Source organism: Poromitra crassiceps (genome assembly GCF_964638095.1).
Source record: "Poromitra crassiceps genome assembly, chromosome: 1".
In the NCBI taxonomy this organism is placed as follows: domain Eukaryota; kingdom Metazoa; phylum Chordata; class Actinopteri; order Beryciformes; family Melamphaidae; genus Poromitra; species Poromitra crassiceps.
In genome coordinates, this window is record NC_139623.1 from 26,391,270 (window position 1) to 26,416,965 (window position 25,696).

Sequence of the window (25,696 nt, forward strand, 5' to 3'; positions counted from 1 at the left end):
CTCAGACCACAAAGTATAAATTATCGCTAATCGTTCAAATTTCGCGCTGTTCACTCCGCCACACGATAGGTTGCCGATTGATTAGGTGGCTATAGCAACCATTTAGCTAGCCCCTTAACTGTTCTCCTAATCTGGCGCAGAAGCGCTGAGTAGGGAGATCATCCTGTTTTATTCTCAGTATCTACAGTCGTGTTGAAAAATGCAAGTAACAGACATAGGAAACAAAGAAGAGGGGAAAGTCTGGCATCGAAAACCAGCAGGCAACGGGTATGTGAAATCAATGCTTCAGCAGCTTTCATGTGCACTTGATGTTGAGTCTCTTATAGGCTACTCTAGGTGGGCAGATAAAGGTGGGGGAACTGAAACCTCTGATCCTGAAAGTCATTCTCTTAACGTACTAACCTCACATGAATGAAATAATAACCAAAATAAAACTATTCATCATGGGTTTTTTGAAGTGGGTAGACTAAGTGACCAGAAAGTTGTCAGTTTGAATCCCCAGGATGTCTGAGAAAATATGGGCAGGTAAAATGTAATTGACTTCCTTTGAGGAGATGCTAGTAGTAAGTAAAGCGCTTCTGCAGTTTGCACCTAAAGTGTGTTTGATCTGTTGGAATGTTTGCTCGGCAAATGTTCCCTGGGGAAACCTCTAGAGAGCAGCTGTGATTCATGCAAACATGTTGATTTTCAGCTGAATTTTTTTTATTGTGTGTGTTGTTTCCCTTTTAATGTGTGTTGTTTGTATTTCTCAGTATCTTGGTGACAGTGGTCCGCAGTGCTCAACACGCCAAGACAGTGCGTTTCCTCCATGTGACCTTTGACACCACTGGAGATTCCTTCCTGGCCGGAGATTACCATGGCAACATCTACGTCTTTGACATCAGTAGAAACAGGTCACTTGTTCACATTACAGGAAAATTTCCTGCTAAAGTCATTAATCATCATTATCTTGATTGGTTTCCCAAATCTGATTTGGGAGTATGTCCGCACTCCCACAAATCTGATTTGGGCAAGTGTTCAAGTCGGATCTGTGTGTGTGTCCAGATACAATGAGCCAACATACAATGTTTCTGGCAGTGTTTGCATGTCTGCACTCTGCTCTGCAAGGCCCCGCCCCCTGCAAAACACACTCTCAAATCTGATTTGGGTGACCAGCGCGTCCACACTGAAGTCACATCAGTCGAAAGCAGATTGAAAACTACCTCCATATGTGGTTTGGGACAAGTGACACAAATCAGACTTGGAGCGTCCAGACTCATAAAACCAATCTGGATAGAATCATTAATAGGTCACTAAAGTTCACAAATCGGATTTGACCTCCTAGTCTGAACATGGCCTTATTGTATTCCAACCCCCAAAACAATGTCAAATGTTGTTGTTTGTGGTGGTGGTGGTGTTTTTTTGTCCTTTGCTTGCATTAATGCATTAACAACATGTTCACACCAGAATTTGCTCTATGCGAAATTCAGACATAATTCACAACTATGATCCACTCACTCACTGCTACTGTAGTCTGTAATAGACCTGCCCTGCCCATCAAACTCAGCAGGTTTTCTCATCAATCTGACCTTTTGATTTACTTGGCCTCCCTCCTGGTACAGGTTCCGTCTGGTACAGAAGACCGGTCAGGCCAGCACCGCTCTAGCATTCAACCTCCGCAGGACCACAGAGTTCCTTGTGGCCCTGGCTGACTACTCCATTAGATGTTTTGACAAAGGTAGGATGGATATTTATGCAAAGACGGGCAGACATTTTCTTTCAAAATGAGTTTCTTTTGAACTACACACACACTGCAATATCTTTCAAATGAATAAGCATAAGCTCCCAAATGTGTTTTCTTAGACAAATTATTCCGGTAAGAGAGCAACAATAAATACTCGGAATAACATGGGGTGCATCCCCCGGTAGTTAGTACCTGCATTTTGATTTACTGTTAATTCACTGTTTCTTTCTACTCATCTTCATTGTCTTCTCACATATGACATTGTAACTGTGCAGTGCTTCCAGGTGGAAGGCAGTCTTACATGCTGTTAATTATATATCTAGGGATAGGAATTTCCGGTGCATCCCGGTGGCTCACCTGGTAGAGCACGTACCACAAAGGCTTAGTCCTCCACGCGGCCGACCCGGGTGCTTTTTCAATGAAAATTCCAATTTTGCTGCACCTGATAATGCTCTCATGTTTTGTCGTAATTATATTCTTAACAATAACTTGATGGGAGCACTTTCTCCAAACACTCATTAGTCAATATTATCTGTTTCTCTCAGACGTGCTGGTCAGTTTGATGCAGAGCCATGGGAGGGGGAGGGGGGGGAGTGACGTTAGTTTCTGTCCTCTGCTCAGGCACCTGCACAGTCACCACCTCTCATCTCACTCCCCTGACTGCGCATTATAATTAAATATTTAATTATAATGTTATTACATTATAATAAATTACCTATAAATAGACTGAGCTGTGCTCTTCTGTTCTGTCCTAATTTCTTTAACAGACACAAAGCAGCTAGTCAGTTGGATGCGCGGTCATGAGGGAGCGGTTTCATCTATCTCTGTCCACAGTTCAGGCCGCTATGCCATCACCACCTCCTCAGACACAGCCCAGCTCTGGGACCTGGACTCCTTCCAGAGGAAGAGGAAGCTCAATATCAGACAGTCTGTTGGCATACAGAGGGTAAGAAAGTGCATGTATTACTAGCCAAGTTACGACTACATGCATCATAAGATTATGATAATTGCCTACATTTTAACTTTATTCAGAGTGAAAGACTTTGCACACAGAGTCTGTTTTTTCGTCCGATATTGACGCAAGAAAAAAAAAAAGACTAGAAATCTTGTGTGCTTCACACACTCCTTTCTAGCGTCCCTTGCTGCCTCGCACACTGCGTGTGCTCACCTGCCCAACTGGCGGCACTCATTTCTACTTGCCGTGCCTTGTTGGTTTGCCCCCAAGGTCTCGCCCACTTGGCGGGCTCGCAGACACAGCACACTTGATTATACTTTTATAGTAGTGAGATTTGTAAGTAAAGAGTTTCCAAAACACTACACATCTTTCTTTTTCTTTGTTCTTTTTTTTGGGGGGGGGGGGGGGGGGGGCAGGGGGTGACGTTAATTTACAATGAGTCTTTTTATGCAGTTCATTGCTCACTCCTAGAATACAGAGAATTAATTTTGTAAAACTTAAAGTGTAATTTTGTCAACTAAGGATTTAATTTATATTTATATTTTTCTTGGATTTCCCCCGTTTTCTCCCCAATAGACCCTTCTCACGGGGGCCATTTTGTGTCGAGAAGCCAGGGTAAACACAGGTGCAAGCAAAACACTAATGAGGGTTTCCAACTTCCATGATTGGAATTTGGAAACCCTCATTAGTGTTTTGCTTGCACCTGTGTTTCCCCTGGCTTCTCGACACAAAATGGCCCCCGTGAGAAGGGCCTATTGTACTTCACCTATTCCCCCTGCCAAGCTGTTATCTACCATCCTCTGAAAAGAGATGTTTTAATTTTGCGAGGGTAGGTGTTTTTGGAGCAAAACTCTTTTCTTGGCATACAGAGGTTATATTGACGGGCAGATAATCATGATAGAATCAATGTACATTCTGACTCATATCAGATTTATGGTAGAAACTCAACAGTCATATGGCATACAGAGTGTAAATCCCCAGTTAAAAGATCAATTTAAACTAAAGGAATACACAGTTATTTACATTGTTGTCGTCATCGTCATGGCAACGTTATTCTTTGTGTTTTTTAGGTGTTTTTCCTGCCTCTCAGTAACACCATCCTCAGCTGTTTCAGCGATGACTCCATCTTTGCTTGGGAGAGCGACACGCTGTCCTGCAAATACCAACTACCTGTCCCTGAGAGTGGCCCCCGGATCTACTACAAGGCCTTTGCTGTCACACGGTGGGGCTTCTAATCTAGATCACCAGCAGATAAATATCCAGCTAACCAACTAATCTAGATCACTACCAGATAAATAACCAGCTAACCAACTAATCTAGATCACTACCAGATAAATAACCAGCTAACCAACTAACTTTGTACCGTTAGGCCTTCACTGTATGTGTTCCTCTTCATATCTGCTCTTCTCTTGACCTACCCCATTGACTGTAGTAAATTAATAACAACTTTAATACAAAGAGTATAAATGTATAAGAGTATAAACTTTCTGACAAAAATGTGACATTATCTGGCCATCTGACCATTATTGACCATAAGACATTTATTATCCTGTAATATACGTAAGTTAAAATGAGTTGACAGTGATGTAAGACCCTTACTATTGTGATCTACTGTTACTATTAGGACTATTTGGACAGGAAACACACTGGCAGGTATATTCCAAAAATCCATTAGCCAGTTTGGCTGCTACAGTAGGCAAACATGTGTAAGAGAAAATTCCAGCATTCCAGCATCACTTCCAGCATCTATTTATTTTAGAACCGGCACGTTTTGGCACATGGCCTTCATCAAGGTTTGTAAAAGGCCTTTCTCATCCTACCTATATACTGTAATTGCAACTCCACTGGTTCCCACTGGCAGATTCGAGTCGAAAACAGGGAGACTCAATAAAAAGCCACGTCCATGTCCTCTGGGAATAAACTTGTCTACCTGTGAAAAAGGAGGAAATGTTGGGGTTGGTTACTTGGTTTTGTTAAAATGTCTGGTTGCTGGTTAGTAGTTGCATTTTTTCTGTTGATGGAACTCCTGCATAGACACCAGATTACCAGCCACAGCTCAAAGTTACCATCTGGTGAATGGCTGGAGTTGGTTTCCCATCCGGCTGTGATAAGAAGCTTTGGTAAGGCTTTACCAAACACTGACACAACTGCCTTTTGTTGACAGCGATGGGAAGAGCCTTGCAGCGGGTGGGCGCTCCAACCTGCTCCACCTGTGGTGTCTGGACAGCAGACAGCTGGTCAGGGTGGTGCAGATGCCCACACAGGTCCGAACTGTTAGACAGCTGGAATTCCTGCCAGACAGCTTCGATGGAGGAGCCTGCCAGGTACGCAGACAGCAGGACTGATGGACTTTTAAGCTGGAAACATGCTACAATGTCAGCCTTGATTTGGGGCATTGTCGACAGCAGCTAGACCTATACTGTATATACGCAAATGTCAGCTTGATGAGGGTGTTGCTGATGGCAGCTAGACCTATATATACTCAAACGTCAGCTTGATGCGGGTGTTGCTGACAGCAGCTAGACCTATATATACTCAAACGTCAGCTTGATGAGGGTGTTGCTGACAGCAGCTAGACCTATATATACTCAAACGTCAGCTTGATGAGGGTGTTGCTGACAGCAGCTAGACCTATATATACTCAAACATCAGCTTGATGAGGGCGTTGCTGACAGCAGCTAGACCTATATATACTCAAACGTCAGCTTGATGAGGGTGTTGCTGACAGCAGCTAGACCTATATATACTCAAACGTCAGCTTGATGAGGGTGTTGCTGACAGCAGCTAGACCTATATATACTCAAACATCAGCTTGATGAGGGCGTTGCTGACAGCAGCTAGACCTATATATACTCAAACGTCAGCTTGATGAGGGCGTTGCTGACGGCAGCTAGACCTATACTCAAACGTCAGCTTGATGAGGGTGTTGCTGACAGCAGCTAGACCTATATATACTCAAACGTCAGCTTGATGAGGGTGTTGCTGACAGCAGCTAGACCTATATATACTCAAACGTCAGCTTGATGAGGGCGTTGCTGATGGCAGCTAGACCTATATATACTCAAACGTCAGCTTGATGAGGGCGTTGCTGACAGCAGCTAGACCTATATATATACCGTAAATTCCGGACTATAAGCCGCAGCTTTTTTCCCGTTTTTTGGCCTTTTTTGGCCCATGCGGCTTATATAACGGTGCGGCTTATCTATGGATTTTTTCAAAAAAAAAAAAAAAAAAACTCTCTTTTTTAGCACTCTTTCTAACTATAAATCCACTTCTGTTTTAATTTCCTCTCTTGCCCTCTTTTAACAACATAACATAACATAACATAACACAACACAGGTGGTGTTGTGTTATGTTGTTTTGTTGAAATGTTAATAAATGGGAGCTTCCTCAAACAGCCATCTCTTTCCCGACAATCCCCTCTGTGCATGAACCCTTACATATGGTAATTAAACATTAAAACACAATAAAAAAAAATAAAAATAAAATACCATTAAAACACCCGCGGCTTATAGTCCGGTGCGGCTTATATATGTAAAAAACAGTCAACTTTGCAGGTGCGGCTTATACTCCGGTGCGGCTTATAGTGCGGAATTTACGGTACTCAAACATCAGCTTTATGAGGGTGTTGCTGACAGCAGCTAGACCTATATATATACTCAAACATCAGCTTGATGAGGGTGTTGCTGACAGCAGCTAGACCTATATATATACTCAAACATCAGCTTTATGAGGGCATTGCTAATGGCAGCTAGACCTATATATACTCAAACGTCAGCTTGATGAGGGCGTTGCAGACAGCAGCTAGACCTATACTCAAACGTCAGCTTGATGAGGGGGTTGTAGGGAATCCCCAGCAAAATTAGTAAATTGTGTGATTTCAATGATTAGAAGTTAGCCCAAGGCGAGAATGTAGTACATATACTTATACATATACTTGGTCATAGCTTGGTCAGGCTCGCCGCCGCGCTGCAGCCCTACGGTGCCTACTGTGAGGGCTTTGACGCCCGACCATGAATTCCACTTGATCCTGTCTGGGGCTTCTTTCTGTTGCTTTTATTTCTGTTCTTCTCATCACTCCACTCCTGCTGTGGAGTGGAGTGTGTCAGTTTGAGGTGTGTTTAATGCCGTTTGTCCTGTAAAAATCAGGATATGTTTTCATTTTTGTGTGTATGTGTATGTTTGCATGCCTGTCAATGTTATGTTGAACACGTGCCAGAAGTGTCTGCATCACATGTGTTAATGTGTGGGCAGACTCTGGGTGTCCTGAGCCAGGATGGCGTGATGCGCTTCATCAATATTCATACCTGCAAGCTGCTCTTCCACATGGGCGCCCATGATGACGCCATCACCTCCGTCACAGTCAGCCCTAATGGACGCCATGTTGTGGCCATCATGGATAATGGCAGTATCAATGTCTACAGTGTCACGAGTCTCACACAGGAATATAACAAGGTAATGAGGTGTGTGTGTGTGTGTGTGTGTGTGTGTGTGTGTGTGTGTGTGTGTGTGTGTGTGTGTGTGTGTGTGTGTGCGTGCGTGCGTGCGTGCCCGCGCGCGTGTGCGTGCGTGTGTGTGATGGATATAATAAGGTATGTTTGTGTGACAATGGATCATAGCTGCATTTGTGTCTGTCACGTTTATCTTAACATGTCGCTCTCTCTCAGCCGCCTCGTCCTCAGGTTGCAGTCGTTTCTGGCGGTGAGGCTGATCATGACTCCTCAAACCTAAAGGTCAAGGTCAGGTCAGAGGTCGTTCAGAGGCCGGCCAAGGCCTCCGGCAGGCGGATGCAGACCAAGGTCCTCAGACCCCCCGCTGGGTCTGCAGTAGAGGACGAAGAGGTAGGACCAACACACACACACACACACACACACACACACACACACCAAAGTCCTAAGACCACCCTCTGGGTCTCAGGACTGAGGGTTATTATAGTTTTAATGTATTTAGTTTTCAGTAATTTAATTTTAATTTTAATTTTAATTAGTTTCTAGTTTTTAGTATTTTGGTAGAGGTGTTATTTTTAAAGATATGAGTTCAGAACAGGTATTTTATATATTAGCAACAGTTATTGTGTAATACAAACCATGCAAATCATAAATTCTGAATTGGATTAATGAATTTTTCAATTGACATTCAGTAAAAATGCCCAAAATAATGTCTGCACATAACAAATTTAAATTAAGTGAAAAACATTTCACCTGGATTTTCTATTTTATTTCTATTTTCTATTTTACTAAGTTTACAAGTAGACTGTTCCACAATGATGATATTTAGCTAGTTAAGTTTTTGTCTTAGTTTTAGTTTACAATAACTTTGATACCAATCCTATAATGTGTGGATACACTGGTATTTGTGCCTTGTAAGCACTTTTAAATTGCATTTTAATGGCATTTACTGTTCTTATTTATTAGATGCCTTTTACTGAATTTGCATAAGCACTTTTTTAATATGTGATATAACGCCTTTTATAATGTTTTTTTTGTTGTTGTGGTGTTGTGGTGTTTTCTGCCCATGTGGGCTGGGCTTCATTCGAAGCATGACACTTAAATAAAGAAAATCAATCAATCAATCATGTTGTGTGTGTTTTATTTTTATTTACTATATGTGATTGTATGTCTATTTGGACGGTGGAGTCTGCAATATAGTTTGATTGATTGATTGATTGATTGATAAGACAAGGTAGTGATTTGAGAGGAGCTGAATGGTGGTGGCATCCCCCCTTTTAACACAGTTTACGTCATGTCTATCCATTTATGTCTGTTCATTATGTCGTCATGTGTATTCCTCCACCCACTCGTTAGGACTCATAATGGTTAAACATACACACACAAACACCAAGGTTCTAGAATTTGCCATGCCTGGAGTGAGAAGGGGCTTGTCTCCATCAGAGACCTGTATATTGATGGCCAATTTGCATCCTTTGACCTTCTGAAGAGGGAATTTGAGTTGCCCCAAACACATCTTTATAGATATATACAAGCTAGACATTATGTCCGATTCACGATTTTGAAGTTCTCCCAAATGAACATGCTTTTTTTAGGTTTTGTTAAGCCCTCCCAACTCCAGGCATCTTATTTCTAGGTTTGTGTGTTTGTTTGACGATTGCATTAAGGCCCCCACTGAGAGGATCAGAGAGGTGTGGCAGGGGGAACTTGGTGTTGATCTATCTGAAATCATATGGGACAGGAGACTGTCTGTGGTCCAGCTCTGTTCGGTTAATAGCAGACACCAGCTGATCCAATTTAAAGTTGTTCACCGTCTTCATTATTCCAAGCATAGGTTACACAAGATATATCCTTCTGACACCACCACGGGTGTCAGAGGGCACACTGTCCCATGCTTTGGTTTTGCCCTTCACTGTCCAGATTCTGGGCCAAAATATTTGAATGGTACTCTAAAGCTTGTTTTATGTCAATGTGTTGTGCGCGACCCCCGCAGCCGCACAGCGTGCCGTGTACCTGAAGATTTTTCTAGCAGCGCAACCTCCGCACGGCTTCTCTCCAAACATGGACGCTTTCGAGCCACTGAGCCCTGAACACTGAGCTGTGTTTTCACCACATTTCTTGACCCATGTGGTAGGCTAAACTTTGATTTGCAACTGTTCGTTTTTAGTCATTTCAACAAGTAAATGTGTTGTGTTGAGAGAGATTACAAGCAGGCTATCAGGGCTGAGAACTGAAACGGCTATTCAGTAAAAACAAGTTTGGTGATTCATTCATGTGCTCATATACGGTCGTTTGAGAGTGAAAGCGCACTCAGTACTGCACATACGGTAATAGCGTTTCATTGTGACTTTTCATGGGCTGTTCTCACCGTTACCATTGTACAATGCAACATGGTGATCACTTGGCTGCCATATAAAAGCATCTGCCCCAGCGTGGAGTCCGCACGTGAGTCGTGGAGCTCCGCCTCGCGGACCCTCGCTCGACTATAATGTCGCTCGACAAAATAACCCTTCAACCGGAGGCGGAACTCGCAATCTTTGGCTGCTCGGAGTCCTCTTTGCTCCTCCCAATGGCCATGCAGCAATCTTTGACACAGGGGATGACTGTTGCCAAGAAACTAACCCTGAAGGAATGGAAGTCCTCCTCTCCACCTTCTTTTCAGCTGTGGCTGATGGATATGGTCTCGGTTGTGCGTATGGAGAGACTTACACCTTGGTCCCACCAGGACCGTCTGCACAGCGTTCTGGCTGCGCCGCGGCTTTGTTCCGTCCTCTGCACGCCGGCATGCCGCACCGCACACGTTTCAGAAGCGCTTCCGAGCACTGCCTGGCAGCTGGATGCAAGATCGCTTTGTGAGATGCTCCTGCTAACAGCTCCTGCTAACAGTGCCTGTTAGCAGGAGGTTAGCAGGAGGAGAACTCATTTCATTTCTTCGTCTACTTGAAAGACTACAGGGGGAGAAGGAGAAGGAGTCGGTATTGGGTCTGCACATGGTGTTTTATTATGAAAATCGACTGGAGTGCAGTTGCTGTGTCTGACTTCCGGGCTGAACGATCTGCTTTGTGCAGCTTGACGCAGCTTCCAGGCGTCACGGGGAAGTCCCACCAGGAACGTCACGTACGTGTTCCGGCTCCGACGCACTCGTCGGAGCTGCTCGCGGGCATTTTAGTCAATGTGTGTGATCCCACCAGGCGCGCCACGGTGCGTCTCACAAGCGTCCCAGAAGCGGCTTGACGCCCCGCTCAGCTAAAGATACACGGCAGTTCTATTTTTCACGGATGACGCCTGGAAGCTGTGTCAAGCTGCACAGAGCAGATCGTTCAGCCCGGAAGTCAGACACAGCAACTGCACATGAATCCGGTGGATTTTCATAATAAAACACCGTGTGCAGACCCAATACCGACTCCTTCTCCTTCTCCCCCCTCCACCTGTAGTCTTTCAAGTAGACGAAGAAATGCAAGAGTTCTCCTCCTGCTAACAGGCACTGTATGACAAATAAAGAAATAATTTCAGCCTACTTAACCATGGTAGAAGCACAACAATCAAGGGAAAATGACCAAATCAAAAGCAAGTCAACGACAGACTGTGTTGTTTGTGTGTTGTGCTATTTCCATCCACCCCATTGTACACACAGTATCGCGCGATCTCGTAAATCCCGCGCGATTTTGCATCAGCTGCCAGGCAGCGCTCGGAAGCGCTCCGTTTCTGAAGCGCGTGCTGTGGGACATGCCGACGCTGCGCAGACGGGCCTGGTGCGACCAAGGTGTCATCCGTGAAAAATAGAACTCTTTAACGGGGCGTCAAGCCGCTTCTGGGACGCTTCTGATACGCGCCGTGGCGCGCCTGGTGGGATCACACACATTGACTAAAATGGCCGCGAGGAGCTCCGACGACCGCGTCGGAGCCAGAACGCGTACGTGACGTGCCAGGTGGGATCCAGCCGTCAGGTTCCAGAGTTTTTAGTTATCTGTGACCCGTTCCTGGCCTTTTGACGAGGTTAAAAACGACAAGTGACTCACCAGGCCGATTGCTTATGGACCACTTGTAGTGGATCCCATGCGCAGTATCTTTTGTAAGCACATTTTACATGACTGGTAGCACCACTTTGTAAAGTTGGGAATGTGTTTTTTTTTCTTCTTCTTCTTTTTCTTTTCCCCTTTTTTTCATGTTCTGAAAAACCATAAAATAAAATATTGAAAAAACAACACCAAGGTTCTCTCAACATCCATTGTAAACTATGGCAACGGTTAAATATGTAGACACACACACCAAGACATTTTCCTTCCTCCAATTAGATGCAGCGAGTGTGTAAGTTGATGGTTTTGTATCTGTCTCTCAACAGAATGAACTACCAGCTGGTCTGAATAAGAAGAGACTGGTGGCTCTACTCAAGGCCTTTGGAGAATATCCTGCTAAATACAGGTAAGGGCAGATTGCTTTCTTAAAAGGAGCATTCTAAAATTGTGTTTAACACTAAATGAGGTCAAATGTACTTTTGCATGCAAATCTTTTCAGGGGACCTGTTTTAAGGATTAGCTCAGGGGTTCCCAACCTTTTTTGGCAATTTAGAGACCCTAGACATTCAAATTCGGGTACACTATCCATAATATTGTAATGAATCAGGTATTCGTCCAAGGAACCAGGAGACTTGTAGTTGGTACAGCTTTTATTCTTGGCTCATTCTCATAGCTCCCAGCGGTAGCTACGCTGCTATCTCCACACATGACCAGCCAGCTCTCTCACATATCCAGACTGCCCTCACCACGAGACAGGAAGTGCCACTTACACCCCGCTCCCCCCAGGAACACCCCCACACATCAGTTCCTAGCTAAACACCGCATCACCACATTCCATGTCAAAACCCCGGATCGCTACATACTCCCCGCCCAACAATAAGCCAGCTCCCACGCTGGCACCCACAACCCACATATATCCCCCCTGTACCAAAACACAACACCCCACAACATTTTTCCCATCACCACATCACATTCCTCACTTCACATTATCACCCACATTTCAATTAACATTCCCATTCAAATAATGTCTAGTTTGCATTAGGCACTCCATAATGTCTAGATTACATTAGGCACTCCATAATGTCTAGTTTACATTAGGCACTCCATAATGTCTAGTTTACATTAGGCACTCCGTAATGTCTAGTTTACATTATTTCCCTTCTTTTTCACACATTTCAATTTACCAGTAACCCCAACATTTCCATTATTTATTTTCTCTTTTCCCATTCATTTAAACCACCATTTCCATCCCCCCTTTCAAAGCTTCTGTCCCACCTGAAGCACATTAGTCCCTCTCAACCCCCAGTGGGGTTAGTCCTCTGCAGGGTGACTCTCATCGGCCCCTTTTCTGTCCTCTACAGTCCTCGCACGCACTGCAGTAGCTCCGCACGTCCTCCTTGTGTTTTCCCCAGTAGCCAAATGCACGAGCACGGCGGAGTGTCTCTTTAGCTCCGAAATGACCGGATCCGGGGGGACCGGATCTGTGGCCCCTGTGTGCCCACCGTAGAACCAATTCCCGCAGGTAGCTGGGTACAACCAACTGGAGCCCCCCTTTCCTCTCCAAAACCCCATCTTTATCCAGACGCAGGTCGGTAAACATGTCCCACAGTCTCCTCGTGACACCGGAACACATGCAAACCTCCTCCACAGGGGGCCGGCGTCCGGCCGCCACCCACGTGAGCACCGGACCGATGTCCGCGTCCTCCGCCTGCCTGCGTTTCCACTCACCCACGTCGACATCCATGATGTCCATGTCCTCGTCTGTCAGGTCCACATCTGAACAGTCCTCCTCGTCTTCCTCCACCTCTTGCACTCGGTCGTCCTCCCGTCCCCCTCCCCCAGGGGGCGGCGTGCTCAGGGCAGCAGGGCGAACGCCACCGACATCCATCTCCACCTCGGCTTTCTGCACAGCAACCGTGGGGGGTGTGTAGCCGCTAGGTTGGGCCGGCTCCTCCGGCGGTAACCCCTCTCGCTCACCCGGAGACACGAGCGTCGCTCTCCTGACTGTAACAACGCTGCAGATGATGTCTCTCTTCCCGCTGGCTGCCCCCCTGGAGCACCACTCTCCTGACCGTAACAACGTTCTCTTCTCCCCGGCCGCTCACATCCTCCCCAGCCTGTGTCTCTCCTCCGGCCTCCACACTCTCAGTGCAGTCTCTGGCTAAGTGCTCCGGCGAACGGCAAGTCCAGCAGAGTCTCACCTGCCCGCCGCCCGCACGTCTCTCTTCTCCCGCTGTCCTCCGGTCCCCGACAGCCTTTCGACACTCTCTGGCCAGGTGTCCAATCGCTCCGCATAACCAGCAGGCTCCCGGCCTTCCCCAGTACCGTTGCTCCGCGTACCTGGTCTTTCCCCCGGGACCGCTGCGACACCACCTCGCTAGATGCCCAGGTTCCCTGCATGTCCAACACAGTCTCTTTTGCGGCTCCTCCGGCCGTTCTCCACGCTGCGTTACTTCTGTGCTCAACTCGTCCACACGTTGCATCACCTCCCGCAGCATTCGCAACAGCTCCACTGCCCAGGCAGGAGTCGCTTCCAACAGCCGTCTGACTTCTTTCAACAAACGGGCTTCCATGCCCGCCAGCACCGAGCTGATCCCCGTCGTCAGCTCCTCTTTCCTCCCGTTCAGCGACGGCCATTCCCCGTCGCGCACCATCGCACGTGGTGCTCTTAGCAGTTAGCACCCCTGGTAGCTAACCTACTACCGCTAGGTCGCTCGAGCCCAAAAGCCGTCTCACACACAGTCTCTTTTGCCGTTCCTTCTCACCCTCTCCCCTCTCGGCCGACGCAGAGGCGATACCTCTTTACTTCTTGACACCAATGTAACGAATCAGGTATTCGTCCAAGGAACCAGGAGACTTGTAGTTGGTACAGCTTTTATTCTTGGCTCATTCTCATAGCTCCCAGCAGTAGCTACGCTGCTAGCTCTACACACGACCAGCCAGCTCTCTCACATATCCAGACTGCCCTCACCACGAGACAGGAAGTGCCACTTACACCGCGTTCCTCCCAGGAACACATCAGTTCCTAGCTAAACACCGCATCACCACATTCCATGTCAAAACCCCGGATCGCTACAATATCATGCTTCTCTATTCCCTTAGAATTCAGAATCAGAATCAGAAAGACTTTAATGATCCCCGGGGGGAAATTGGGACAGGTTACAGTAGCTCGCACTCAGAACACAACATAGCATAAAATAAACACTAGTAAAATGCGATAGTAAGCAAAAATAAGCAAAAATAAAGTAGAGTACGTATAAAGTAAGCAAAATAAGTAGAGTAAGTATACATTACGTGACAATTGCAGTTATTGCACACTGGACTTATATTAAGTCGGCTTGCCCTTTACATTACACGTGGCTCAGCCAGGCACAGTTAACCTATTGGCTGGCTCAGTCTCAGGGAGACTGAGCGTCTCCGAGGTGCTCTTTTAAGAGAGCCATTAAAGAGTCCAATGGCCACAGGCAGGAATGATTTCCTGTGCCTCTCCGTATTGCATCTAGGTGGGATCAGCCTCTCACTGAACCATGCGCGTAGCCACGGGTGTGCCTGGGTGTGCAAATGCCACCCACACAGACAGCTGGCACACCCAAATAGAAAGGCGGAAAAATTAAGTTGTGTTTGTTCATTTAGACCAATAGCGTTTTTTGGAGCTGCCAACGTCTTTCTGCAATTCATTCTCAGGACGCGCTAGACGTGCTCCTCTTGAACGCACCTGGTGTTTCAGAGCTGGTGGCGTCTGTTGTTTTTGGAGGAGCGCTGTGGGCGTCAAACAGCATCAAACAGACAAAACTAGCTGGCTACCGGCCGTGTGGTCGTTGTGTTCTGATCTGTACTGCACGCGACTACAGGGGGAAACAAACGGAGCACAAAAAAACACTCTGTGTGCTGTGTTTTGTGCACAATGGAAGCGCTCTCAACATGATTTTCATAGCGTTCTGACTGAAAAAAGCGCTTTGGGGGTGAACGCTTGGTGGTGGACAGTGGAGAGACAGACGATGATGAAGATGATGCAGCCGAAACAATGCCGTTAATAACAGCGGGGGGACGCAGCCAAAAACACACTTGTTTGTGCAGCAGCAGTCAGAGGACAGTGAGAACGCTACAGATCTCTCTGCAGTAGACGAACCTGCATGCCAACAAAACTTGCGTTCTTTCCCGACTAGAACACTCATTGGAAAAAGTAGGTGAGACTTTTTTGAGATACCAAACAAAGTGGTTTTACATGTTGCCAAAAAATACAATTTAATTGACTGCTTCTACCTGCTAATAATGAGTGTGAAAAGGAGCAAACAACACACAAATATTCCTCTAAATCTGGTTTGAAAAGACCCCAAAAAAAATTGCTGGCGGCCTTGCGGCCGCCACCAAGTAGTCCGCCCCCTGGCATACCCTGGCTTTCTGTGGCACACCCAATGAGCCAAGTATACTGCACTGAACGTGCTCCTGTGTTTGACTAGCACGCCGTGGAGTGGGTGCGAGTCATTGCTCATGATGGAGCGTAGCCTGGACTATGTTCTCTTCTCTGACACCGCAGTCAGAGAGCCCAGATCCAGCCCCACAATGTCCCTGGCCTTACGGATCAGTTTGTTGAGTCTGTTGGCGTCCGCTGCCTTCAGCCTGCTGCCCCAGCACACAATAGCATACAGGAAGGCACTAGCCACTACCGACTCTAGAACTACAACATCCTCAGCATGGTCCGGCAGACATTGAAGGACCTCAGCCGTCTCAGGAAGTAGAGATGGCTTTGCCCCTTCTTGTAGAGTGCATCAGAGTTCTTAGCACAGTCTAGTTTATTGTCAATGTACACTCCAAGGTACTTGTAATCCTCCACTATGTCAACACTGACCCCGTGGATTGAAACAGGAGTCACCGGAGCCTTGACCCTCCTCAGGTCCACCACCAGCTACTTTGTCTTTGACACGTTGAGCTGCAGGTGGTTCTGCTCACACCATGTGACAAAGTTGGCCACCACATCCCGATACTCTTCTTCATCGCCATCTTTGATACATCCCACTATCGCAGAGTCGTCAGAGAACTTCTGAAGGTAGCAAGACTCTTTATCACTTTCACTTTAAACTCAGAACTAAAAAAATCTAAAAACACAAGTGACCCTAATCATTAGGGCTGTGGCGATTCACTTATCTCCCGATTCGATACTATCACGATTCTTGGGTGCCGATTCGATTTATATTGCGATTCTTAAGTATTGCGATTCTACGATTATTGCGATTCGATATTACGATTTATTGCGATTTTTGTTTATTTTTTTCTTTTATTTTTTCAGTTTGTTTGCTTTTTTACACTAGATTAGAACATGGGAAAAGTTTAATCATACACTAGAGACTGTATATTGTATCATGAGTAGGGCTGGGCGATATAGTTAAAAACAGGGGCGGACTGGGATCATAATTCAGGCCGGGCATTAGATACCAAGCAGGCCAGGCCGGTATGGGCCGACGCGCGTGAAATTTGGGCCGTTTGAAGCCCAATTTGACAATGAGATGCACCCACTTTAACCCTGAAGTGTAATTATTACTTCAGACTAACTAATAAAGTAATAAAACCACTAGTAAACCAGTAGGCGGCGCCTGGCCTGCTGTTCAGTGAGTGGCCTGACTGCAAGCACAAACATTTTTTTTTTTTTTTTTTTTTTTTTGGCGATTATCGATTCTGGAATAAAAGATCGATTCAAAAAATCGTGACATTAAAAATCGCGATACTTAGGTGAATCGATTTTTTCCCCCACCCCTACTAATCATCTTCGCTAGTTTTAAGTTGTGTGTGGTGTAAAACAAAATCAGGCGACCCTATTTGAATTCCAGGTCGCGACCCTAAATTTGGGAACCACTGGATTATCTGAAGGGATGTGATGATTTCCTCCCTTTCTTTCGAAGGATTTCATGCTTTTTAAACACAACACTCCCGTTACGTTCTATTTGCCTTCCTTTTTATTTTGTGCTGTGTTTACCACATCCTTATCAATACCCAATTCTTCATATCTTTGTCCAAAATCATCATCTTAGAAATGTGCATAACATGTTTATAGATGTAATTAACAGTAAGATGGTAATGAGAGATGTGTGTGTGCGTGCGTGTGTGTGTGTGTGTGTGTGTGTGTGTGTGTGTGTGTGTGTGTGTGTGTGTGTGTGTGTGTGTGTGTGTGCGCATGTATTTGTGTGTGTGTGCACGCATGTGTGTGTTGCAGGATGTTTGTGTGGCGGTCTTTGTTGTGTCTCCCAGAGAACCATGCAGCCTACAGCAGTCTGACCGATAAAGGCCTACATTCAGCCTACCTTACTCTCCATGATAAATACCCCATCAAAAGTCACAAGCTACAGAGGGGACTGCAGAGGTACATGCACACACACACACTCTCTCTCACAACTCACTCACTCACTCACTCACTTAGTCACTCACTCACTCACTCTCACAAACACACTCACTCACTCTCACAAACACACACTCACTCACACACACACACACACACACACACACACACACACACACACACACACACACACACACACACACATTCACTCACTCTCACAAACACAGGTACTCACACTTTAAAAATGTTGCTCATAATAATTTTTTCTTGTTGTTCCTTGATGAACATAAGAAATGAAACTAAATGTATTTTCTTAAGCACATTTTAAAAAACAGATGTGTCTCCTCCCCTCTGCAGAGTCTTGTCTGCCTTAGCCCACTGGGCAGCCATCTTTGGAGACACGGACTACCTTCCCCTGGTGGCCTTCCCTTTCGTCAAGCTGTTCCAGAACAATCCGCTGCTCTGCTTTGAGGTGGTGGCCACCGTCATAGGTACAGGCTGATTGGGATGGCCGTACTCTCAATAAACACTAAGTTCATCCTCATCACAGAACTGCTTCATTAAAGCTTCTGAAATGTTTCATCTTAACATCTTGAAAGCTGGGGACTGTTTTGAGCTGCCATGCTGAGTGTAACATTTGAACTACTGGTTCTGTGTAGTTTCCTGGGTAGAGCATGGAACTGCTACCATCTTAGGCACAAGATAATAGCAAAATACTACTGGTGCTCAATGAGTGCAGCCAAAGTATTTTAAGAGTTGTGACACTGAAGGATTTGGAGCTATTTTAAGTCTCAAGTAATCCAGTTTTTATTTGTGGAAATGTGGTTTTGGTTCGAGAGTGGCACTGCCAACATCTCTGAGTGGATGGAGCCAGACAGATTTCCTTCAGCATTCAAAAACATGGACATCTTTAACTCTCAATGTTTTTGATTTATTTCCAGTCTATAGAGAACAAAGGTCCTTATTTCATGTGAATGTAGTTTTGGTTTACCTTTTGAATCGAGTGAAATAAAAGTTAATTCTGGAGCGATTGCAATGTTAAGAGCCTGGAGCTATTTTACTGACTCATGTATTCGGCCTCACAGTGAACTGGTGCCAGCATTGGTTTGAGTATTTCCCCAACCCTCCTCTGAACATCCTGAGCATGGCCGAGAACGTCCTCGCTCATCACGACAAGGAGCTGCTGCAGCACATGGTGGACTGTGGCGTCACCTCACAGGTAACAGTGCAGACACCTGGAGCGAAGGGGTGGACAGGCTGTCCTGTAACTGGAGGGTGACCTCACCTTGGTTTATGCCTCTGTTCCATGTAAGTGTCCTGGAACAAGACACTGAATGCCTACCAGCTGCTAGGACACTGCACTGTGGGTGACCTGCCTGTGGAGGCCAGCAAGATGAATTTCTACCGGAGTCCAGTAGATCCAGGGTTGCCAACCTTTTTTGCGCCGCACAGCGGTTTAAAATTGACAATCTTGCTTGAAGTGGGGGGGGGTTGTATAAGGATAGGATACGCGTAGTGCATAGTTCATACATTTGGATACAGTATCAACTACAGAGGGCGTATTTGCAACTCACCAATATGTGTGTGTGAGCGCTGGTCTTGCTTCTTCAAATCGATAGCCTACATATCATTGGGGATAGCCACAAGATAGAAATGCATTTGCAACACTTTGTGATTTCACTTAGTCATCTTTTTTACGACACAAAAGAGGTGTGCATTGTTAGCTCTCTTTCTCCCTTCCGAATCATATAGTTTCCCTGCAGCCCGGCAGCAAATGCTTTGCGGATGTGGACCAGCACCAGTCTGTGGTTGGTCAGGGGCATTGACAGTACGTCAGGGGTCAGGGGTTGGGAACCAGTGCAGTAGAATCTACTGCACTGGTTCCCAACCTTGGCATACATTTGGCATTTGTGCTCCAAAATCTGCTTTGTGTCGTAACAGCCTGGAATACTGTTGCTATGGAAGACCATTTTATCATTAACTGTAGAGCCACATAAAGTTTTTACTTGTTTTTACATTTGAAATTTGGTCCAGGTGATGCCTACTTTTCCAAGAACAGAATAAGCACACAATTATGACATATTGATCAAATGCACTAAACTAGAATAATTATTGTACTGCTTTTTGGTTCCTGCACCTGCTTTACATTTTTTGGATGTGCGCGACTGCTTCAATTACTAAACTAGAATAACAAATTGTACCTTTAAAAAAAATGTTTTACGAAAGACAACATAGGTTTATAATGTTAAACGCTTTAATAGAATGGAGCCTCAATATTTGGGATATTGAATGGCTAACTTGAAGTAATGATTTTCTTTTTACAAAAAGGACATATATATTGTTTTGGAATTGAACTCCTCATTTGGAGACAGTTGGTGTAGTTAAAGTATACTTGTACTGTCTCTCCCAGCTGTATGTGTGGCCCCTGCTGGAGACCTTGTTCTCTGAGGTGCTGACTCGTGACGAGTGGCTCTGTCTGTTTGACAACGTCTTCTCCAACCATCCATCCTTCCTCCTCATGGCCTGCGTGGCCTACGTCACCTGCTGCCGCGAGCCTCTGCTGCTCTGCTCCCAGAAACAGGACTTTGAGGTAAACTCCCCTCCCCTCCCACAGTCGCTATCCAGATGGACAGATGGAGAACAGTGGTTCACAACCACTTTTGTCTAATGTACCCTTTGAGCTGTGTTTCCATGATAATATCACCCCCTCAGTCATGCTTGTTCTTTGTTCTTTTTAAACCTGAATCTAGAGTGACAGCAATCCACGTTTGCTCGCTAGTTGGATGGGGCGCAGTTTTGACATGACATGACCTCTTGTGTAACAGTGTAATGTAACAGTTGACACCTGTTGGGGGACTAGTTGTGGCGTGCACGTACCATTTTAGCAATGGGCTTATGAAATAATATATATATATACATATATATATATACACACGCACGCGCGCGCGCACACACACACACAGGAAATAAATTGCAATCCCCAATCTTTCTGTGAGCCAGTGGCTCAAGTACCCCTGGTTGGGAATCGCTGATGTAGAAGACACTTTTTAACACTAGTGTATTTTCCTTGCTCCATTCCTTCTCTTTAATTCCCTCTTTTAAACTGTCAATCTTCCAACTACTTCCATATCATCCTCTCTCATCTGGGCTGCTTATCTCATCCTCTCTCATCTGGGCTCCTTATCTCATCCTCTCACATCTGTGCTCCTTCCATTCTCAGTATTTCTTTCACCATCGTAACAACCTGGACATGGGAGCCATGATAAAGGAGGCCTATCGGCTGATGGGCAGCACACCGGCAGACCTCCACCCCAGGACCATGCTGTCTGACTTTACACCGCTGACCAAGGGCCAGTACCCCGTCTTCAACCACTACCCAGAGTTCATCGTGGAGTACCAGAGCCGGGAGAGGGAGAGGATACGACTGCAGGAGATGGAGTACCTCAGAGAGAGGTGAGATTAAACATAGGATAATTGACAATCATAATAATAAAGGCATCAACCTGAAAATCATTAATATACAAATTGGTTAAAATAGAAGAAATTGTGTGTGTGTGTGTGTGTGTGTGTGTGTGTGTGTGTGTGTGTGTGTGTGTGTGTGTGTGTGTGTGTGTGTGTGTGCGTGCGTGCGTGCGTGCGTGCGTGCGTGCGTGCGTGTGTGCGTGCGTGTGTCACTCAGGCAGGAAGTATCAGAGCTTCGTGCAGATGGTGTGCGTCGCCAAGCTGAGGAGGAGGCCTATCATGCACAACAGGTAGATGGGATAGAAACATTTTTTTGAATAATTAATTTCACACAGGATGAATCTTCTTACATGATAATATAGTTTTACTGTATGAAACAAGCTGTCAGTGTGTTTTCCCCTTTTCTCAGACTATCCCACTGACCACATTTGTTCGCCATGAACTGAATTGCACTGGAATTAATTGAGTTGAAATTCATTTGATTTAAATGCTTTTGAATAGAAACAAAGTGAACTGAAGTCAATTGAATGGTTTGAAAACAGGAGCTGCTGCAGCAGGCAGAGGAACAGCGCAGACACATCCTGGCACAAGAAGAGGAGAAGCTGACGCAACAGAGGACCAAGTAAATACAGTCACACCTCCTTAATTCCTTTTTTCTTCTTTTTCTTTTTTAAGAGAGAGAGAAAAATAAATGATTTTGTGCAGTTGCTCATTGCTGTCTCTTCCCTAATATCACTGCTCTGTGATCTGCAGGTTGGCAGCCATGAAGAGAGAGCTGAAGGTGAAGGAGCTACAGCTGTTGGATGCAGCTAGAAGACGCTTCCTCAAACGCCAACAGGACCTAAGAGCCTCACAGATACAAAAACTAGACCAGGAGATTAGTAGAAAGGTACACAGCTGTCTACTGCAGGGTCCAGGATATACCTTGTTTAATACTCATGTGTTGGATATAAGAACCCATTGGATAAATTTGACATCAGGCCCAATGTGGGAATTCTGTTTCTGTATAGACGGTTTTCACCAGAGCGCAACCCCACAGCACTTCCTTTTTCTCAGCATTCGGCAAACTGCAGAAATATTCACTCGACATCGTTACTTTTGTTTTCACCGCTCAGCTGTATAGACGGTTTTCACGGAATGGTCAGTCCTGCACTTGAATGTTTTTTTTTCTTTTATGTCCAGCAAACACTGCAACAGGAAGTGAGCGGGGGTTCAATTTAGAATGTTTTTGTTGTCAAGTTAAAACCGTCTATAAAACTTTCTGTGAGCTCATTTTACTTTACTAGACAGCAGCAGCAGCACATATAACCGTGAACCATATAATTGTACCTTGTCATCTTCATTTATGATGATGTCACCATGCTCTGCTACAGATGGATCTGCGTGAGCGGGAAACAGCCACAGCAGTCCAGGATCTGGAAGTCAGACAGATGGAGCTGGAGGCTCAGAGGAAATTACTTGAACAGGTATCAAAAACCTCACATCCTTCCTCCCAGCCTCTGCCTTCCTTCCCTGTTTGTGGCTTCCTTCATATTTTCAGTACTTCTGTTCTTCTTTCTTCTTCTTCTTTCTTTGTTCAAATAAACACCATTCAGCTGGTACCGGTTCTGGTCCCACGAACGGTGAATTTCTACCATGAGAAGACCTCACTGTCCAGTCCTTCATTCTGGTGCTGATTGTGACAGTTTTATCCCCCCCCAACCGTTTCCTTCAGCAACTGTTGAAGGAGCAGGAGCGCGCGGGTCGGGAGGTCGAGGAGGAGGTGGAGACGAGGATGAGGAGGGCGGAAAGAGAGGAGGAGAGCTACAGAGAGCTGCTGCACAACACAGATACCGACCTGCAGGTCGGTGATGTACTGTGTACGAGGCTGGAGAGTAACACAATACATGTACCGTATCTAAAATACAGTATTTAAAATACAAAATATGAGTAACTGTATTGCATTACAGTTTCTGAATACATTTACTGTTTTTAAAAATAGATTACTTTAAGGGATTACATTATTTGTTTGTTTAGTTTTATTTGCTCTAAAATTCATGAGGCATGCATTTCCCATAAAGGTGTGTGTGTGTGTGTGTGTGTGTGTGTGTGTGTGTTCTCATGGGAGAGAGCTGATAAGCAGGGATAAACAACAGCTGGGATAATACTTTTGCCATAGAGTATGACAGCTCATATGATATTGACGCCAGCAGCATATCCAATGGAGCTTCTCAAGAAAACGTCAAGGCCGTGAAGTCACACAAAGTCCTATGGTGTGATAGACACTTGCGATCCTCCTCCCGTCTGCCTTACCTTCCTCGTGCGCACACACTCCCACAGGGCCTGGAGGGTTCCCTGGCCGAGGCGTGCCAGCTGGGCTTGGAGTCAGACTGGCAGCGGGAGGTGGCAGAGCGCCTGCAGCGGGTGGACACAGAGCAGGAGAGGAAACAACACAAACTGGCTGAGCTCCACAGGCAAACCCTGGCCCAGGAGGAGAGGCTGGCCAACACCATGAGAGATGTGGCGGGGAGGAAGGTGAGAGCAGAACAAGTGTGTGTTTGTTTTCAATTCACTTGACATGCTTTATTGGCTTGAGTGGGGCGTTCCCAAGATAAACACTGATATTGACATCATATTTACTATTTTGACTTTGAGTAGTTACTACTAGTATTTACTACTATTTGGACCTTCAAGTTTTACTAATAAAACAATAACCTTATGGCTGAAATATGTGTTCAATAATATTACTATATTACTATTACTGAATTGAAGGAACTCAACACACTGACTTCTTGACAAATAAGCTCCTCTGTAAACTAGTTTGTTAGGGTGATAACAGTTTCACAAAGAGTCCAATGAGTATTGTGTGCTGATTGTGCCTTTGTGCTGCAGTGGGATGAAGTCATGAGTAGCAGAGCCCAGTTAAAGGAGCAGCGCCAGCCCTTGTCTTCAGCAGACGCAGGTATTACTCAACACACAAACACATACACAGATTCCTATATCTGTAGTCCAATGTCAGATACCCGAGTGTTAGTGAGTATTAAGTGCATGGCAAGGATTTCCTGTCCATTTTTTCCTACCCCCACAAAAGAAGATTTATTTTGTAGGCCAGTTGTGTTATAATGCCCGCTGTGTTCCTAACAATGTCACCGTCAGTCAACTGACAGGCATTTATTATTTATTTATTTATTTGTTTGTTTGTTTGTTTGTTTGTTTGTTTATTTATTTATTTATTTATTTATTTAAATAGAAGTCACAGCTTCATAATGCAGCCTGAAAAAAAGACAGATTCTCTTTGTACACAGCTGATCTGTTAGCCAGATGTGGATCTAGTATGATAACTAACAGTTTGCTTTCGCTCAGACGACCAGACACAGATGAGGATAAGGTCGCCCTGTCCTACTAGAGGACTGCCCCATAGACCCAGTGCTACCACTGCTGTTAATGCTGGAGCCACTACAGCTGAGGCTCCAACTGTTACTGCTGCTGCAGCCACCACCTCCACTACCACCACCACGCCAAGGCAGGCAGGAGCCAGCATGGTGTGTCTCAACAACCAATCACCTTCAGACAGCGCCTCCACCAATTGTGAGTACTAGTACATTCTCTGGCTCCGTTAGTCAATAAACCAGTCAATTTAGAGGGTGTGTTTCATTGAGCAAATGCAATTCAGTGATTCATGGTTGTATACTGCAGCTTGAATAATTAGGTTTATGTATTTTATGTTATTCATTCCCACACTTGTTTTCTAAAGACATTTGGGTAAACGTCTCTCCACCACAGCATATAAAGGATATTGTTTTTCTATTGGGATTAGAGTTGTTGCTTAATGAGTGCAAATGCAAATCTACCAGTAGCGCACAGCTGTGATGCATAATCAATGATAGTCATTATAGTATCCATAAGAGGCAGTGTAGCAAGATAGCGATCCGTCACCCCGCTAAAAAAATGAGTTCCAAGGCAGTGGCACTCACCTTTCCACTCTTCCTCTGTCATTCATTAAGCATATTCTTTTCCTGTTTGATGGTCTTTTTCTTATTTTTTCATCAATGTTATGCAGCAATAAAGTATCTGTATGCTCTTTTTCTTCATGCTGTCTCAGTTTCTCTGGACCGGGGCCGGACCCATCTGGACAACAGCGAGAGAGAACTAATGAGGGACATCAGAGAACTGAGACAGAAGCTGGCAGCCAGAGCCAGAGAAGCCAGCACTGTCTCATCACAGTCTGTCCACTCACTGTCCTCGGTCTCCCAGTGACTTGATCCTCTCACTCTCTGTAGTGGCAGGCACCACAAGCCTGTCCTCCCAAACAACACTCTAACAAGAGAAATGGCCAGCTCTCTAACATCACAGCCTGCCCCCAGACCAGTGACCAGTTTGAGACCGAATAGTTGTGTTGAACTTGGTCAGCCTGTATGGCACATCGTTTAGTTCTTCACTCTGTCATACAGATCCTTTCCAAAAAATGTGAATATCAAAACAAGTTAGTTTTTTTCCATAATTCCTTCCAAAAAGTGAAACTTTCATAGATGATAGATTCATTACACACAAAGTGAAGTATTTCTAGCCTTTATTTGTTTCATTTTTCATAATTTTGGCCTACAGCTCCAGAAAACCCCCAATACAGTATTTCAAGAAATTTGAATAGTGTGAAGAAAATCAACAGTTACTTCTCAGTTATGACTGACTTCAGCCTTAGTCCACTCCCTCTGACTCTCCGCCAAATTTTGGAATCGTCTTTGCTTGACAATCTGCTGAAGCCCACAGTTATCCATGTTATTT

At 45.2% G+C, this 25,696-nt stretch overlaps 1 protein-coding gene across 1 annotated transcript; it reads left to right on the plus strand.

Annotated features, from left to right (window-relative positions):
* Positions 1–199: 199 nt before the first annotated feature.
* tbc1d31 (TBC1 domain family, member 31) lies at positions 200–25,171 on the plus strand (the record flags this gene model as incomplete). The annotated part of the gene is made up of 23 exons (XM_083643774.1): positions 200–267; positions 753–893; positions 1,602–1,717; positions 2,491–2,669; positions 3,749–3,900; positions 4,843–5,002; positions 6,933–7,133; positions 7,346–7,519; positions 11,469–11,548; positions 17,351–17,497; positions 17,831–17,964; positions 18,559–18,692; positions 19,884–20,063; positions 20,694–20,926; positions 21,153–21,225; positions 21,478–21,557; positions 21,689–21,824; positions 22,309–22,401; positions 22,650–22,778; positions 23,255–23,449; positions 23,807–23,876; positions 24,278–24,502; positions 25,017–25,171. The coding sequence occupies 23 exons, from the start codon at positions 200–202 to the stop codon at positions 25,169–25,171; spliced, it is 3,255 nt and encodes a 1,084-aa protein (XP_083499900.1).
* Positions 25,172–25,696: the final 525 nt, after the last annotated feature.